A 14,302-nucleotide genomic window follows, 5' to 3' on the forward strand; every position below is an offset into this window, starting at 1 on the left:
AAACAAACAAGGATGGCCTCTAATCCTTTCTTTAATCGATTGGTAGGGTATTAGATTTTAATGATGCCTCGCTCTATTCTAACTTAGGATGAATTTTGTCTTGATAGACTTGGGCTCGTGACTACCCTAAGGGTGGTTTTAGTAGACGTTAACTATTATTGATGACAATTTTGCCAAAATAGGACTATCCCTTCACATTGAATATTTCTACATGTGAGTTCATGATTAACAAAAAACTATTTTGCCAAAGCATGCCCTTGGGACTAATCGGAAGTTTGTGGTCCAACTTGGCATTCATTGTACAATAATCTTGGAAAGAGGCAAACCCCCTTTCTCTTCTAGCTTCGATGTAGCCTAAAATAAATTATTGCTCTACGACGAGTAAGTATTAAAACAAAAAGGAAAAGTTACACGTGGATAAGAAAAAGTAGAGTAGCGACCACTTTCATTAGTTTAAAAAAGGGAATTTTACAATGGTTCAATTAACTGGTCAAAAAAGAATAAACAAAATAGAAAATAGTAACAAAAGGTCCTATTGGAGAAGCTTCTTTTGCAAAGGTGGCTCCACATCTGGAATTCCCAAGTTAGGATTTAATTTCCCATCACTAACAAGGAACTGGATTAGGAACTTCAATTGCCAACAATCATAGTATCATGTCCTGGTCCTTGATGGTAAGTGCAAATTACATTCTCATCGTAATACTTAGACTTAGGACCTGATGGTGTCTTCCAAGTCTACAACTGAAGGTAACCCTTTTCAAGGAAGATAAGCACTAATTGGGAAAGAGAACATGGCAATGGAATGGAAATCTTCCTTTCTTTCATAAACAACTAAGTGTGTGGGATTGGCTAGGTAGATGCAGATGCTAATGTTTAAGACGGTAGCTTGTACAATAGAGGCATTGAGGATGGGGACATGTATGATAGTGGGGGTGTTATGTATGAATGTGGTGTGGATAATGAAAGGACATTAAATTGTGGCAGTGGTAGGTGTGAGAAAGAAGGTTTGCCCCAATTTGTGAAATGAGTCAGTCAACCCTATCCCTCAAAACATTTACCATCTGTTAGAGCTCTTCAAACTCTTGATGGATCACAGGCCTACCAATGTTGCTAGGAGTCATCTTTTCATTGTAAGAATCATCAAGGAAAAGGGGAGTGAGTAGGCAAAACTCAAAAGATTTAAGTGGGAAGGGATGGCTTTAAGGACCAGTTGACATGTGAATAGTTTACCTGATTGAAGAAGCACAATAATTAGCTTGATGCTTTATTTGACAACGAAATTTTTATTATTTTTTTTATCAAAGTTGGGCCCAAACACCACTGCTCAGGCTGCCTACGTAGCCCTTTAGAGGGATCATACCAGCCATAGTTCTAGAAATTATTTACAATTCTAATTGATTGATGACAATTTCTAATTGATCAAGCTGTTTCAAAGACTTTTTATTTTGTTCTCTCTCTCTCTCTCTTTGCTTTTTTGAAATCAATTACAAGAATAAACTTTCTTGACCATGGCATCATGGTTGGTAGATCCCTTGTCTCAATGAGATTCTAAACAACTAGTCGCAATGTGGTACAATAATCTTTGGAGTGCCCTTGGCTCTTATGGTAGTTACAGAAAGCACTGGATTGGACCCTCAAAACTGCTTCTAGATACCCAGATTTTGACCCCAAAAATATCTCAAATAATTAGCATATCAAATTATCTAGCTAAGTACCATTATCAAGTCGGTGATCACAAGCAATGGTTCAGCTAATCCAAATATCCAAAAGGTGATGAATAATTTGAAACCTAGTCCGATTTAATGTTTCAAGCAATCACCCATTCCCACACTTTGGTTCACAACCCATTGTGTCATGTGGTGTGTTTCTAATAATTAAACCTTTGCGTTGCACTTTAAGATTGTGTTTGAGACAATATATTCAATATGTAGTCTAAGGGGATGCTCGACAATATGGCTGTTTTTTTTTTTGAAAACAAAAGCAAATGCAACATAAACAAAACTGTATTGTTTTTTCTTATGTGGCAGTTGCTTTTGTTTTCAAAAACAAAACTAACCATGTTGTCAAACACCCCTAAATGTTTTCAACCAATGGATAGACTTGGGTGGTTTAATCTTGACAAAGTTGACTTTCATGCATTACTTAAGTGATGGAGCAGGTTGGGTCAACCTTGTTAGGATTAAACCACCCAAGTCTATCCATTGGTTGAGAATATTTAGGGGGTGTTTGACAACATAGTTGGTTTTATTTTTGAAAACAAAAACAATACAATTTTGTTGATGTGGCATTTGTTTTTGTTTTCAAAAACAAAACCAACCTTATTGTCAAACATCCCCTTAGACTACATTTTGAATATGTTGTCTCAAACATAATCTTAAAGTGCAATGCAAAGGTTTAATCAGTAGAAACACACCACATGACACATGAAATAATAATTAATTTATTATTTATTCATAATAATAATCAATTTGTAAACAATATTGGACATGAGGGCATACGCTCACTACAGAAAAAAATGAGAATTAGCGGCAGTTTAAAAGGTGGCTAAAGGTCGGCTGCCGCTAGAGGTGTCAATTGAACAGATTTGGTCCAACTCGATCCAATCCGATGTGAATCCACTTATAAATGGACTGGACCCAATCCAGTCCAAATCCAATATAATCCTTTTAAATGTAAATGGATTGGATTGGATCCAATCCAAACTGAATAAAATATCAAAAATTATATAAAAGCACTTGTAGCATTGAAAAAGCACTTTTATAAAAGTACTTTGATAAAAATATTTTCATAAAAGTGCTTTTACAAAAGCACTTTTTTGAAAGTATTTTGTAAACTTTTCGAAAAGTACTTCCATAAACTTTTATAAAAGTATTTTTGTAGTACTTTCATAGAAGTGTTTTTACAAAAGTGCTTTATAAAAGTACTTTTGTAAAAGTAATTTCGTAAAAGTGCTTTCGTAAAAGTACTTTTGTAAAATTACTTTTGTAGAAGTGTTTTTACAAAAGTGCTTTCGTAAAAGTACTTCCATAATTTTTTTTTAAAAGTGATTTCATAAAAGTTCTTTTATGTAAATATACTTTTGTAAAAGTGCTTTTGTAAAAATACTTTTATAAAAGTTCTTTCATAAAAGTGATTTTATAAAACTACTTCTATAAAAGTGCTTTCATAAAAGTAATTTTGTAAAAATGCTTTCATAAAAGTATTTTTACCCCTGTGTTTTCGTAAAAATACTTTTCATAAAATTACTTTTATAAAAGTGCTTTTATGAATTTCGTAAGTGTTTTTGTAAAAGTACTTTCATAAAAATAATTTTATGTTGTTTTCAATTTTGATTGATTTCAAATTGGACAAGGGTTTGGTCTTATGATCAGATTATTGGGAATTTGGTTTAGGTCTAATTCAAATCAATAAGAATATGAAGAAATTTATTTTGGACTGAGCTAATCGAATAATTATAATGAACCGTCCAAATCCCATTTGATAAGGTTTGAATCGGAATAGATCCAAACCAAAACCGGTGGATTGACACCCCTAGCTGCCGCTAAAAAATAATATTCTCTAGCGGATGACTACCGCTGCTATCTCTCACCAGACAAGACCCAACGACATCAATGTGAATAGGTAATCTCTCTCTCTCTCTCACTTTTCTACTATCCATGACCGGTGGAGTTTGTCTCAAATTTCTATCAAACAACACCAATTGGTGACTTTCAACGTCAATGGTTGACTCAATCTATTCACAACAGCCTTGAACCAACGCCTCAAAGGCTACATTAGAGGTTGGTTAATTATTGAATCTCCTTTTGTTGTTTGTTAACTTTTTAGTTCTGCAAAAGGCACATGCTAGGGAATGTTCAGAATTTAAGCATGGTACTTGCCAAGGCTTAATAAGTTTCACAGTCCTGTTGCATGGTTTGTATAAATTTTAGACTCATCTAATCTAAGAAGCTGAAACATTGCTGCAGAAAGGTATCGGTTGGGTTAGAGCTATAAACGCTTAGTTATTTGTAAAGTAGAACAATACCTTTAATTTTGAAAATGTGGAAACCAAATTTCAAATTCTAGAATCTTGATTCACCTTAAAATGGTGATGAAAGCAAAGAACGACAAGAAAGGGAAAGAAAATGGAAATTGAGGTGAGAATGGTTGTTTATGTGATGAGACATGTAGCCAATTGGGAACTCCTAATTTAGACATGATGAAATGAATTGTAAAAGTAAAACTACTGAAAAAAATAAATGAAAAATTGCATGTTTTGCTCGTATCTACTAGCTATCTATTTCTCTAAAATGATGAGCTTAATTTAGACAACCAGTAGTATTGAATAGATGGGAGCTTTACATGTTAAAAGCATCCTGAGGTACCGAATTGGGTAAAATGAGGACTCTTATAAGTGAATTTAAGCAATTCTTCATCGTTCCATGTATCACAGAAGGTCTCATAATTGACAAAAAGATCTGTTACAGCTAATATGCAAATCTGTTTCCTCCATTCTTCTGTATGTGTGAAGTCACGGTTATCTCCCAAGGCCAAGGCCCCAGAAAGCTGGAACCAACAATGGGTAATGGTCTTTTATGATGTTGGTCACTGCTCTCCAAGGTCTTGGAAGGAGTGGACCAGGTATGGGCCTAACCTTTGACTTCTGTTTTTTTTTTCCTCATACTTGAAGCTGCTCTCATGCTTGTCAGCCCAAGCAATGGCCCCTTAAGCTGTAACTCTGTGCATCACTCATTCATTAGTAGATACTAAACAAGTTCATTGGAAAATTAAGCCATACCGATCAGGTTGCTTGTACCATGAAGCTTAATTCTACAGAAGATCTTATATAGTTAGAACTGTCATTAATGAATGCACCATAATGGGGGTTATTGGCTAATGAATTTGACCTCAGATGCAGAGAGAAGACTGTTGGCTGAAGTAGCTTAGTATCAAAGCTGTGGATAACCAAATTAGTTAATGCTTGACTGATCCTTGCAGCTCTAAATTTGTTTCGTATTAGATTGTGAAAATACTTTCCATTGTATTTAGGTCAACTAGTCATTAGTTGACTAATTAATAAGATGCCTAGTTGATTCTTAATTGTCCTAAGCAATGGGGGTTTGTTAGTTGGCTAAACTACCTAGTCCATTGACTAGTTGACTACTAGTTGACACTTTGATAGCATTGCACTATTGTAACAATGCTAAGTTTAATGAGACTAATCCTCCGTAAACTTGTTTTGTCAATTTGTAGGCGACAGGGGCTCGACCGTACTAGGGAAAGTTGGCCCGGATGACGTAGACAAGGTTGATATGGCTTACAGGGTTGTAGTTGATCATATAAGAAATCTTTCATTTGCAATTGCTGATGGTTCTTGTCCAGGTAGAATTCTAAGTGATTGAACTAAAATTACATATGCTTTTTGCTCTTTGAGATTTGTTTTTCACGAATCCCTTATATGTAACAAAAAAGGTAAAATGAATCCAAATCCCATGAGCATTTTGCAAACATCTCTAATAATAAGAATAAAAAGATGTTGAATTCTAGTAGGCTTTGCAAAGAGTAGCAACTAACTTCAACCCACTACAAATATTTGGGACCCATTACATCTGACACTAATGGACAAAGCAGACAAGCATCATACCACGTCTGCACTCTGCACTGTCATGAAATTTACTAACAAACCATACAAGGTTGATATTATTTATAAAATACCAACTTAGCTAATCAAATTTAACAATAAAGCTTTTCACCATAGAATTCTGCCTTGATCCACAAAATACACTTATAGACTGCTTTGCATTGATCATTAAAATAAAGATGAGAATCCAAGATGGCAAACAATTATTGGTTTTGGCTGATCCTTTATTCTTTAAGTCATTAACATTTTATGATGTAGAAGAAAAAACTCATTTCATAATATGGATTAAATAGTATCAATGATATCAAGTTTTATAATATGCTAGTAACAAGAATATAAATTGATGTAATATGTCATATTTCTTAACAAAATCCTTAGAAAGGAAAAGTATTAACTAATAATTATTGGTTTATATTATGATAGTAACTGAAAACTTGCAAACTATCATGAGAGTAAATCATGATTATACATTTACACTTATATTTTTGCTTGTTCGAGTACAAGAGGGTTAGCATGAAAAGTTGTGATGTGATTGGGTGGGTGAAAGAAGCTGCTTTTCTCATTTCATTAGGTATTATCCATCATTAGGCTCAACTAGACCCACTATTCTAAAAAGTGGAATTAGAGCCCCAAAACTAGCATAAATTTGAGTAAGAATATAGAAAAGGAAAAACTGTCTGGAAAGATGATTAGCTTATCAAAATTCATCAAAAAATGCTTAATTGATCAAAGACTAGTTCTTATGCTAGGTTTTGCCCAATATACCATGTGAATGTCTTTATATGTGATATTACACGACTAAAATCACATAAATAAAAGAGTAAGTATCATCTACAGTAATACTTGTTTGGGTCATTTGCAGTGGTGTGAAAGGGAATGCAAATGAGTTGAGAGCAAATTCTGGTTTACTTTTCTTTTAGGTTTTACTTTGTTTTGGTTGTTTGTTGCACAGAGGAAGTAAACCCTAAAATAAAAGTGAACCAAAATTTGCACTCCCATGTATTTGTACTAGTGGATTTACTCTGCAAACAAACAGAGCAAAAGGAACAATTTAACAACAAATGAATGTAAACACATTCATAAATAGAAGAGTTTTTTAAATATTAAATGAAGAAGACATCACATCCCATATAAAATAAAATGAGTAAATTCAAAACTTAGTTCCATGCCAAAATATGCAATAAGAGTGTTGCTAAGACTACACTCATTAAAAACTTAGAGTAACACTTGCTCAAATGGGATGCCATTTTTAAATGGTTTTCAGTTAGTTAAATTTAGCCTTGACTAAATTGATAGGGAAAATATGGGAAAATTGGGACTAAAGGTTTGTATTTGCAGATGCAATGCCAAGAAGTCCTATCATAGAACCTAAGGCCCAGGAGTTTAAACCATTTTAATATGCTAATGGGAAAAAACATTCTGCTTGTATTACCAGATCATGGGACCACATTTCCAATCTAGTATCCATAAAATTTGATTCTATAAACATCTAGAAAACCCCGAAAACTTATTAATTCTAGATTTACAAAGATCCACCCTTTTATAAAAAGAAATCAAAGGAGAAAATATTTACCACCTTGGCTTCATCTTCCTCTTCCCAGAAGTGAATGCTTCCATCAGTGGACCCACCAATAAAAATATATGCACTTTCAATTTGAATCTTACCTGTGTATAGATAAGTTAATAATTCTAGTAAAGCTGAAAAAAGTAAAACAATAAAGATTTAATATTATTTTTGATATAAAGGAAATGCCTTTAGACTAAGGGGGGCATTATCCAACATGAATTGTTTTCCTTGTTGCCAGTTCCAAAAGTAAATCAAAACCATCTGCTTTGAAAATAGATTGATTCTCTTAAAATCATAGAAACATGTTCTTAATTTGTGTATATATTTTTTGTTTTTAAGTGTTTAAAGATTGAAAATTTGTTTTTATGTTAGGAACCAATGTTGATGGTTTCAAAAGCATCATTTGCTTTTGGAAACAAAACTAGCTATCTTGTTTGCACTTATGAATACAAAAACAATGTTAGAGAACATATTTTGTTTTTTTTTTGCTGACATGGCAACTTTAAAAACAAGTTTGGGAGTGCTTAAAAACAACTTTAACAGGTGAATTTATAGTGTATTGGTTTTCTTTCTTGTAGGTTGTAGAAACTAGTGGTTGTAGAAACTAGTGGCTCATCTAATGGTATTATCTTATGAATAGTTTTTTTATTTGATTAATTTTTTGTCGTAATCATTTGTATAGTATTATCCTCCATTGGGAAAAAAGTGGAAGAGGGACTACAACCCTCTTTTCTTGGAGAAAGATTTTTAAGCAATCCCAACACTTTCAAGACTCAAGAGTCTAAAAGAGTTCAATCTTTAGAGTAAAGAGAGACATAAATAAAGAGAGAAGGTTCATAGAGAAGATAAGAGAGAGAAATGGGATGGTATAAGGGTTATCTGTCTGTATGGTGATGGATTCTATGTTTTAACAGATAGAATAAAAGGAAGAGACTGTCTTGGGCATCTGCTCTTAGTTGTTTGCTTTACTTTGTATGTGATAGAGGCAAAATTTGGAGGAACAGATTGGAAGGTCTTGATACAAGGGTGAGTGATCCTCGTTTTTTGTTTTTTTAGTAACTTGTTCTTATTAAACTATAAAAAATATCCTCATTCCAGATTAATAATTTATATCTTCTACTTTGATTTAACAAGTTTCTTTTAGAGGATTGTTTGTCTGGATAAGCACCATACATGGAAATTACTGTATGTAAATTACTAAATTTTATAAGAGCAATTTATAACTTTTCATTCTGATTCCTTTTTCAAATGTTTTGCTATTCTTGTTTGACAAAAAATATTTTGGTTAAGAATCTTTTTATAATATATGGTTCAATGTATGCAAAATTCTGGATTAGAAATTTTTTTTTTGAATTTTTATTTTGTAATCGCATGGCTTATCTTTGGGCAAAGTACTTGATATTGCACATTTGGATGAGTGTGTATCCACTATTGTCCTTTTCTTTCTGTTTGACAAGGTATCGCTGTTAAATCAACCTTTCTTATTCTTGTTACTTGTTTAAACTTGAACCTTTTGATTCAAGTTTGTTAATTCTCTATAATTTATGATATTTTAAATCCCTTAGACTTTGTTGTTTTTTTTCTTTTTTATTTTTGGGGTTCCATTGTATTACCACATGAAGTTTGCATTTCTTGTTTAGCTCCAACTGCCATCTACTCATCTAAGCACAAAGATGGCATTGTTAACTCTCTATTTGTTTACCCTTGAAAACTTTTTTCTTTTCTTTTCTTTTCTTTCTTTCTTTCTTTTTTTTTCATGGTCCCCCACCAACCTGGTGATAATGGGATTTGATCCAAGTCTCTACTGCAACCAGCTAGAGAACTTACCAACTGAGCCATCACCAATTGGTTTTCCTATGAGCTCAGATAATCTATAAATTATTTCTCTGACATCTAATGTTGCTAATCAAGAGTATCATATCTCTTACTTAGATGCCCACCATTAGCTACAAACTTGAATTGGTATTGCAATTATTGCTTCAATTGTTGATTTTCTAAGCAACACTAATACAAAGTCTACTGGCCATTCCTTATTTTATTTAGATCTTGTAACAGCGTCCTTGCCCTTCAATTGTTGTGAATCATACTGTCATGGGCTTTCCTCGTTTTTTGCTACCATTACTGTCAAGCTTTTAGGAGCTCCAGCTTGAATTAGTAGTATATATGGAGTTTTGACAATTTTTAGAAAAATTGCAACTCCTTGTTGCACCTTAAATTTTGAGATATAAAACAAGTGGAACCAACATCATTTCTAAAACCTTTCTTTTGCTGTCATGTCTTAAAAGGTGGAGTTCCACCTAAAACATCCTTCTGAAATCTACATATATGGTCTTCAATGCCAAACTTGGGAGTGACTTTCTTGTGAATGTCCTCAAACTTTTGTGATGCATTTTCATATGCAGGTGTCCCAATTTCTTGTATCCTCGGAAAAATCCCAAATTGTAAATCTACTGCCATATTTTACTTAAATGTTAGATCATCAATTTCCTTAGTTTGCTTCCTCTCTTCCCATACCTATTTACAATGGGTAATGGATATATACCTCTCTCTTTATATTGCAATCCAGGATAGCAAAGGGATAAGAAGATCTTGCTTTAAGATTCTTTTTTTTATCAGCAAATAATTTCATTAATCATTAAATAAAATTAAGCAAAGTACAACAGGTTGGAGCATTCCAACAAGACCCAAAAGGCAAAAACTTAAAACTTAAACGTTAAGATTCTTTTACAGAAACACCGTTCTTTAGAAGGCTTAATTATTCTTCCCCTTGTACATTTCCAAGCTCTAGAGTCCACTGCCTATATATATATATATATATATATATCATCAAAAGTAGCTTTCTTTGCTTGGTTGGCAACTCTTGGTAAATGCCTAATCATAGAGAGACTCTTCACAAGAGGGATGGATCTGGACAATTTTGATTGCATTCTCTGTGCTAGCAATGTGGAAACTGGAAATTACATCTTTCTCCATTGCTAAGTTACTTCTTTCATATTGTCTGAGTTAATTGGGAATTTCATATTGTATGGTGCTTACTAGGTTCTATAGAAGTCTTTTTGAATCAATGGAAGCTTAAGGGCTAAGAAAAGAGGTAAAGCTATATGGTCAATGGTGTTGTTTGCTGTTTTCTGGTTTGTATGGTACCAAAAAAGGGAGAAGAAATGGTCTAGGCACAAGGAACACTACAAATCTAGATTTCAGTGCACAGGGAATTTAGGAAGTTCCATACACTTATTTGACTTCAAATCCTTGTTTGCAAATAGAAATTCACGATATGATATATTCTCTAGCTGATCTCTTAGCATGTCCCCAGTGTATAATACTTCAATGTACATTGGTGCTGATGTATATGATCTTTTTACTTGATCCATAATTCCGTATAATACAAAGCTTTTACTTTACATATTTAAAAAAAATGAGTTAAGACCAGATTTAAGAGATTCTAATAGTTGAGACAAGGTTTATCAATGATGGTTTTAAAGAGGTTAAACAGGGCTTACAGGAAAGGGCTTAATCTTCATTTTTTGTCGTAAATATCAGATCCTGTGAGGTGGAAATAATTTATTAAAGTTGCAAGGTGCCAACCAGCTGGTTGGTAAGTTTTCCTATTGGTCTTAGTGGAGACTTTGGATTGAATCCCACCTGCATCTGGGTTGGGGGGATGGGCTACCCCCCATTGTGTAGCGCTTCAAAAGATACAAAAATATAATAATTTATTAAAGTTGCATGTGTGCATGAACATTGCAAAACTAAAGAAATTTTGGAAACAATGTGAAGTCAGTCAACTACTTTTTCTCTATCAAGTCTAAAACATCTATAATGTTAGACTTGAAAGTTGAAGGAAAATAATAGGCCAACATTCTTCTTACTTGTCAGATCAATTATTCTCCTAATTCTTATTTGCCAGTTATATTATTTTAGCTTTTGTTGTGCATAGAGCTTGCTTTCTATGACTTTAATAACAGTACTTCTATATTTTTTTACTAGGCAAGCATGGAGTACATCATGAGAAACTGGAAACTAACTGAGACACGGATGATGCAAGTGAGATGATAATTTCTTTGCACGCCTAAGATGTTCTATTTGGAGCCTTGGCAGCTTTTTATTTTGTTAATCAATCTAGAACCTCTGAAAATTCATACGAGTGTTTCCATTTACTAGGCTTTGCGAGAAGAGTTGGCCTCTGCTGAGCGGAGGGCAAAAGATGAATGTGCAGCACATAATGCCATCAAAATGGTCAATCTCTCAAAGCTACTCAAACGAGTGCTTTATGGTTTTATGTTTTCTTTTACTTCCTCTTATATCAGTTTGGAATCTTGAATGACAAGCTGCTATGGAAAGGGAAGTAGAATTAAAAAAGTTCTGAGAGATGGATGGATAACCCAACACAACCACTATCTCTTACTAGGTAAGCCCTACTCGTTGGTTCCATAGTGCCGAGGGGGTAATCACATAGACAATTAGACACATCCACAACTTTTCTGGTCTTTATTAGGGTCTTAATTCTAATCAACTTAGACAGATAATCTTTATCAGGGTCTGTTCCAATCAGCAAACAGTCCCTGTTCCATTGTTATTTCAAAGCCATCTTAAAGCCTTGGTTTTCAGACAATAAGAAAACAATAAAAGAAAAGATGAAGAGACCAAGTAGTTTCTTTTCCTCTTGTTTATAAAGACCATCAAGAATGTGAAAACTATTTTTTGTTGATCCATAAATTATAACAGACAACCAAAATCAACAATAATATTAACATTAGCAACAAACAATAAAATTAAATTTGCGTCATAAATATAACCAACAAATATAACCTAAAGGGGAAAAAACTTGAGCCAGATGCTAACCCTTTCTTTCATCATCTAGACAAAACTATATAACAAAAAACAGCAAGCCCTACTATATTGCCTCAAGATGCAATCCCTACTACATGGATTGATCCATTTGACCCAAAATGGCTTAATTTCTTACCACCAACTATATGAAAACATTAATTTTTTTCATATAGATTTTAAAAGTATAAGTTTTTATATTATTGAACTTATTAATTTATTATGTATGGATTTAATCAATAAAATTTAATGATGAGAAGAAATAAAAATGCCTTAAATATGATTAAATAAGGTGAATGCAAGTTAATACCTAAAGTGTTGGATTTAATACGAGGGAATTGAATTTATTGAATATCTTAAAATTATCTCTTTTCAATTCATTTAATGTCAATGACCAATTACTCTATTTACCCTCATTTTTTATCAACAAATTTGAATATGGAGGGGTAAATTTTGTCCTAAAAATCCAGAAATATTCTTGAGGCTATTCATATTTTTTTAAAGTAGTATAGATTTGTAATGTTGTCTAGAAATGGTCATGTGGCCACCTAAATGGGTAGGGGTGTTAACAATATTCGAAATCCGATTTTAAATTCAATATTCGACATAATCAAATCAAATTTGGATAATTTGAATATTGTAATTGGTCAAATTTGGATATCCTATTCATACCAATTAAATAATTGGATTTGAATTCAGATATGACCTGATTCGATTTGATAAATATCCGAATTCGATCGATTATTTAATTCTTATATATAATACATAAAATATTTAAATGTTTTATATAATTTATATATAATAATTAAATAATTAATTGGCAGAAGAATCAAATCGAATATTTGAATATTTAAACGAATTTGAATTCAAATATTAATTTTCAATATTCATTTGATATCGGATTTGGATTCAGATATTGCCTGATTTGATCCGTTTACACCTCTAGGCATGGGCTAATTATTCCAAAAGTACCCCTTGTACTTTATAACGAGCTTTTGGAAAGAAATAATGTTTGGTTTCCATATCTCCAAAAAAATATACTTGGCTTTAGCATAATGGAGAAGAAGAGAGAAGAATGGCATCCGGGTACTTTGTTTGCAACAACTTATCCACCATTTTCAAATAGAGAACAAGATTGATCAAATGGAGTGGTTGCATATGTTTTACCGGAGGCAATAACAACATTTCCATTTTTATTTTATTGTGATTAAATATGTTTAAATGTACATTAGGGTCGAAGCTATATTTTTACTCCCATCTAGTGGATGGTCAATTAAGTAAGCCCTAGAGAGATATTTTATGATTTAGTAAGTTTCTCTTTAAAAGCCAAAGCTATGTGAAAGTTAAAGCTCAAAAGTGACAAAAAATAGGAAGCTTCAATTGAAGATTTCTTCCAATCCTACACCTGATTACCTAGCCTACTCCTGTACTTACGGGTGTAAGTTGGATAGGGTTAGGTCAGGTTGAGGTCACCCCTAGTCCAACCTTGAGGTTCTAAACCCCTAACCCTAATCCAACCTTCAACCTGACTTAGTCAACTCTAACCCAAACCAATTCAATTTGAAAGTTGACTTCATATTGGGTTGGGCCAACTAGACCTTTCTCCCATCCTCTTAAAATCTCATAAAATCTCTCAAATTCTCTTAATATTTGATTAAGAGACCGTAACTTAACATCTTACCATATATTGACCACATTTCTTATTGGTACTTGCCTTTTTATTTTTTCTTTTAGTTGAAAATTTAAAAAAAAAAAAAGAATGTTTCAAATGGTTAGAGTCTATTATGAATTATGATAGATATCATATTGTAATTCTAAAATCATGAAATCAGAAATAATAAATCATAAATTATAGATGAAAATCTCTGATGATAAGTTTTTATTAGGGCTAGGGATTAAGACTTAAACATGGATTATGATAGTATGATATTATGCAGTGGGACTATAATACATATGCATAGCAACAATATATTTGGGTTCAGGTTGGGTTGGGTTGGGTTGGGTTGCCTAAGAGGTCAACCCTATCCCTACCCAAAGAGAAGGTGGTAAGGATGATCACGGGACCGGCCCGGGTTGGGTTTTGCATATACGATAAGGGCTATAGCCTAGGCCCAAGCTTGACCTAACTATTGAGTACTAGGCTTGAAAGATAAGCTTGGGCCTAGGTTGAGCTTGATTATGGGCCTACATCTTTTATAAATAAAATATTACATATATAACATTTTATATTAAATGGCATATAATATGTATATAAATCTATTTTATGTACTATAAATAAATACAATATA

General features: G+C 32.9%; 1 protein-coding gene across 12 annotated transcripts; it reads left to right on the forward strand.

The window, feature by feature from the left end:
- Positions 1 to 3,426: 3,426 nt before the first annotated feature.
- On the forward strand, positions 3,427 to 11,478 carry LOC104588918 (alanine--tRNA ligase-like). Of its 12 annotated transcripts, XM_088900128.1 has the most exons (6): positions 3,428 to 3,621; positions 3,747 to 3,779; positions 4,467 to 4,620; positions 5,233 to 5,361; positions 8,102 to 8,213; positions 11,175 to 11,478. In XM_088900128.1, the coding sequence occupies exons 3-6, from the start codon at positions 4,575 to 4,577 to the stop codon at positions 11,194 to 11,196; spliced, it is 309 nt and encodes a 102-aa protein (XP_088756254.1). In that variant the 5' UTR covers positions 3,428 to 3,621; positions 3,747 to 3,779; positions 4,467 to 4,574; the 3' UTR covers positions 11,197 to 11,478. The 12 variants fall into 12 exon arrangements, 7 of the variants coding, with proteins under 7 accessions (XP_088756255.1, XP_088756254.1, XP_088756252.1 ...); XM_088900129.1 differs by lacking the exon at positions 3,747 to 3,779 and having other exon boundaries at positions 3,427 to 3,621; positions 4,511 to 4,620; XM_088900126.1 differs by having other exon boundaries at positions 3,429 to 3,621; positions 3,747 to 4,620.
- The last annotated feature ends 2,824 nt before the right edge of the window (positions 11,479 to 14,302 follow it).

This window comes from Nelumbo nucifera, chromosome 3 (genome assembly GCF_055504915.1).
Source record: "Nelumbo nucifera cultivar China Antique chromosome 3, China Antique-T2T, whole genome shotgun sequence".
In the NCBI taxonomy this organism is placed as follows: domain Eukaryota; kingdom Viridiplantae; phylum Streptophyta; class Magnoliopsida; order Proteales; family Nelumbonaceae; genus Nelumbo; species Nelumbo nucifera.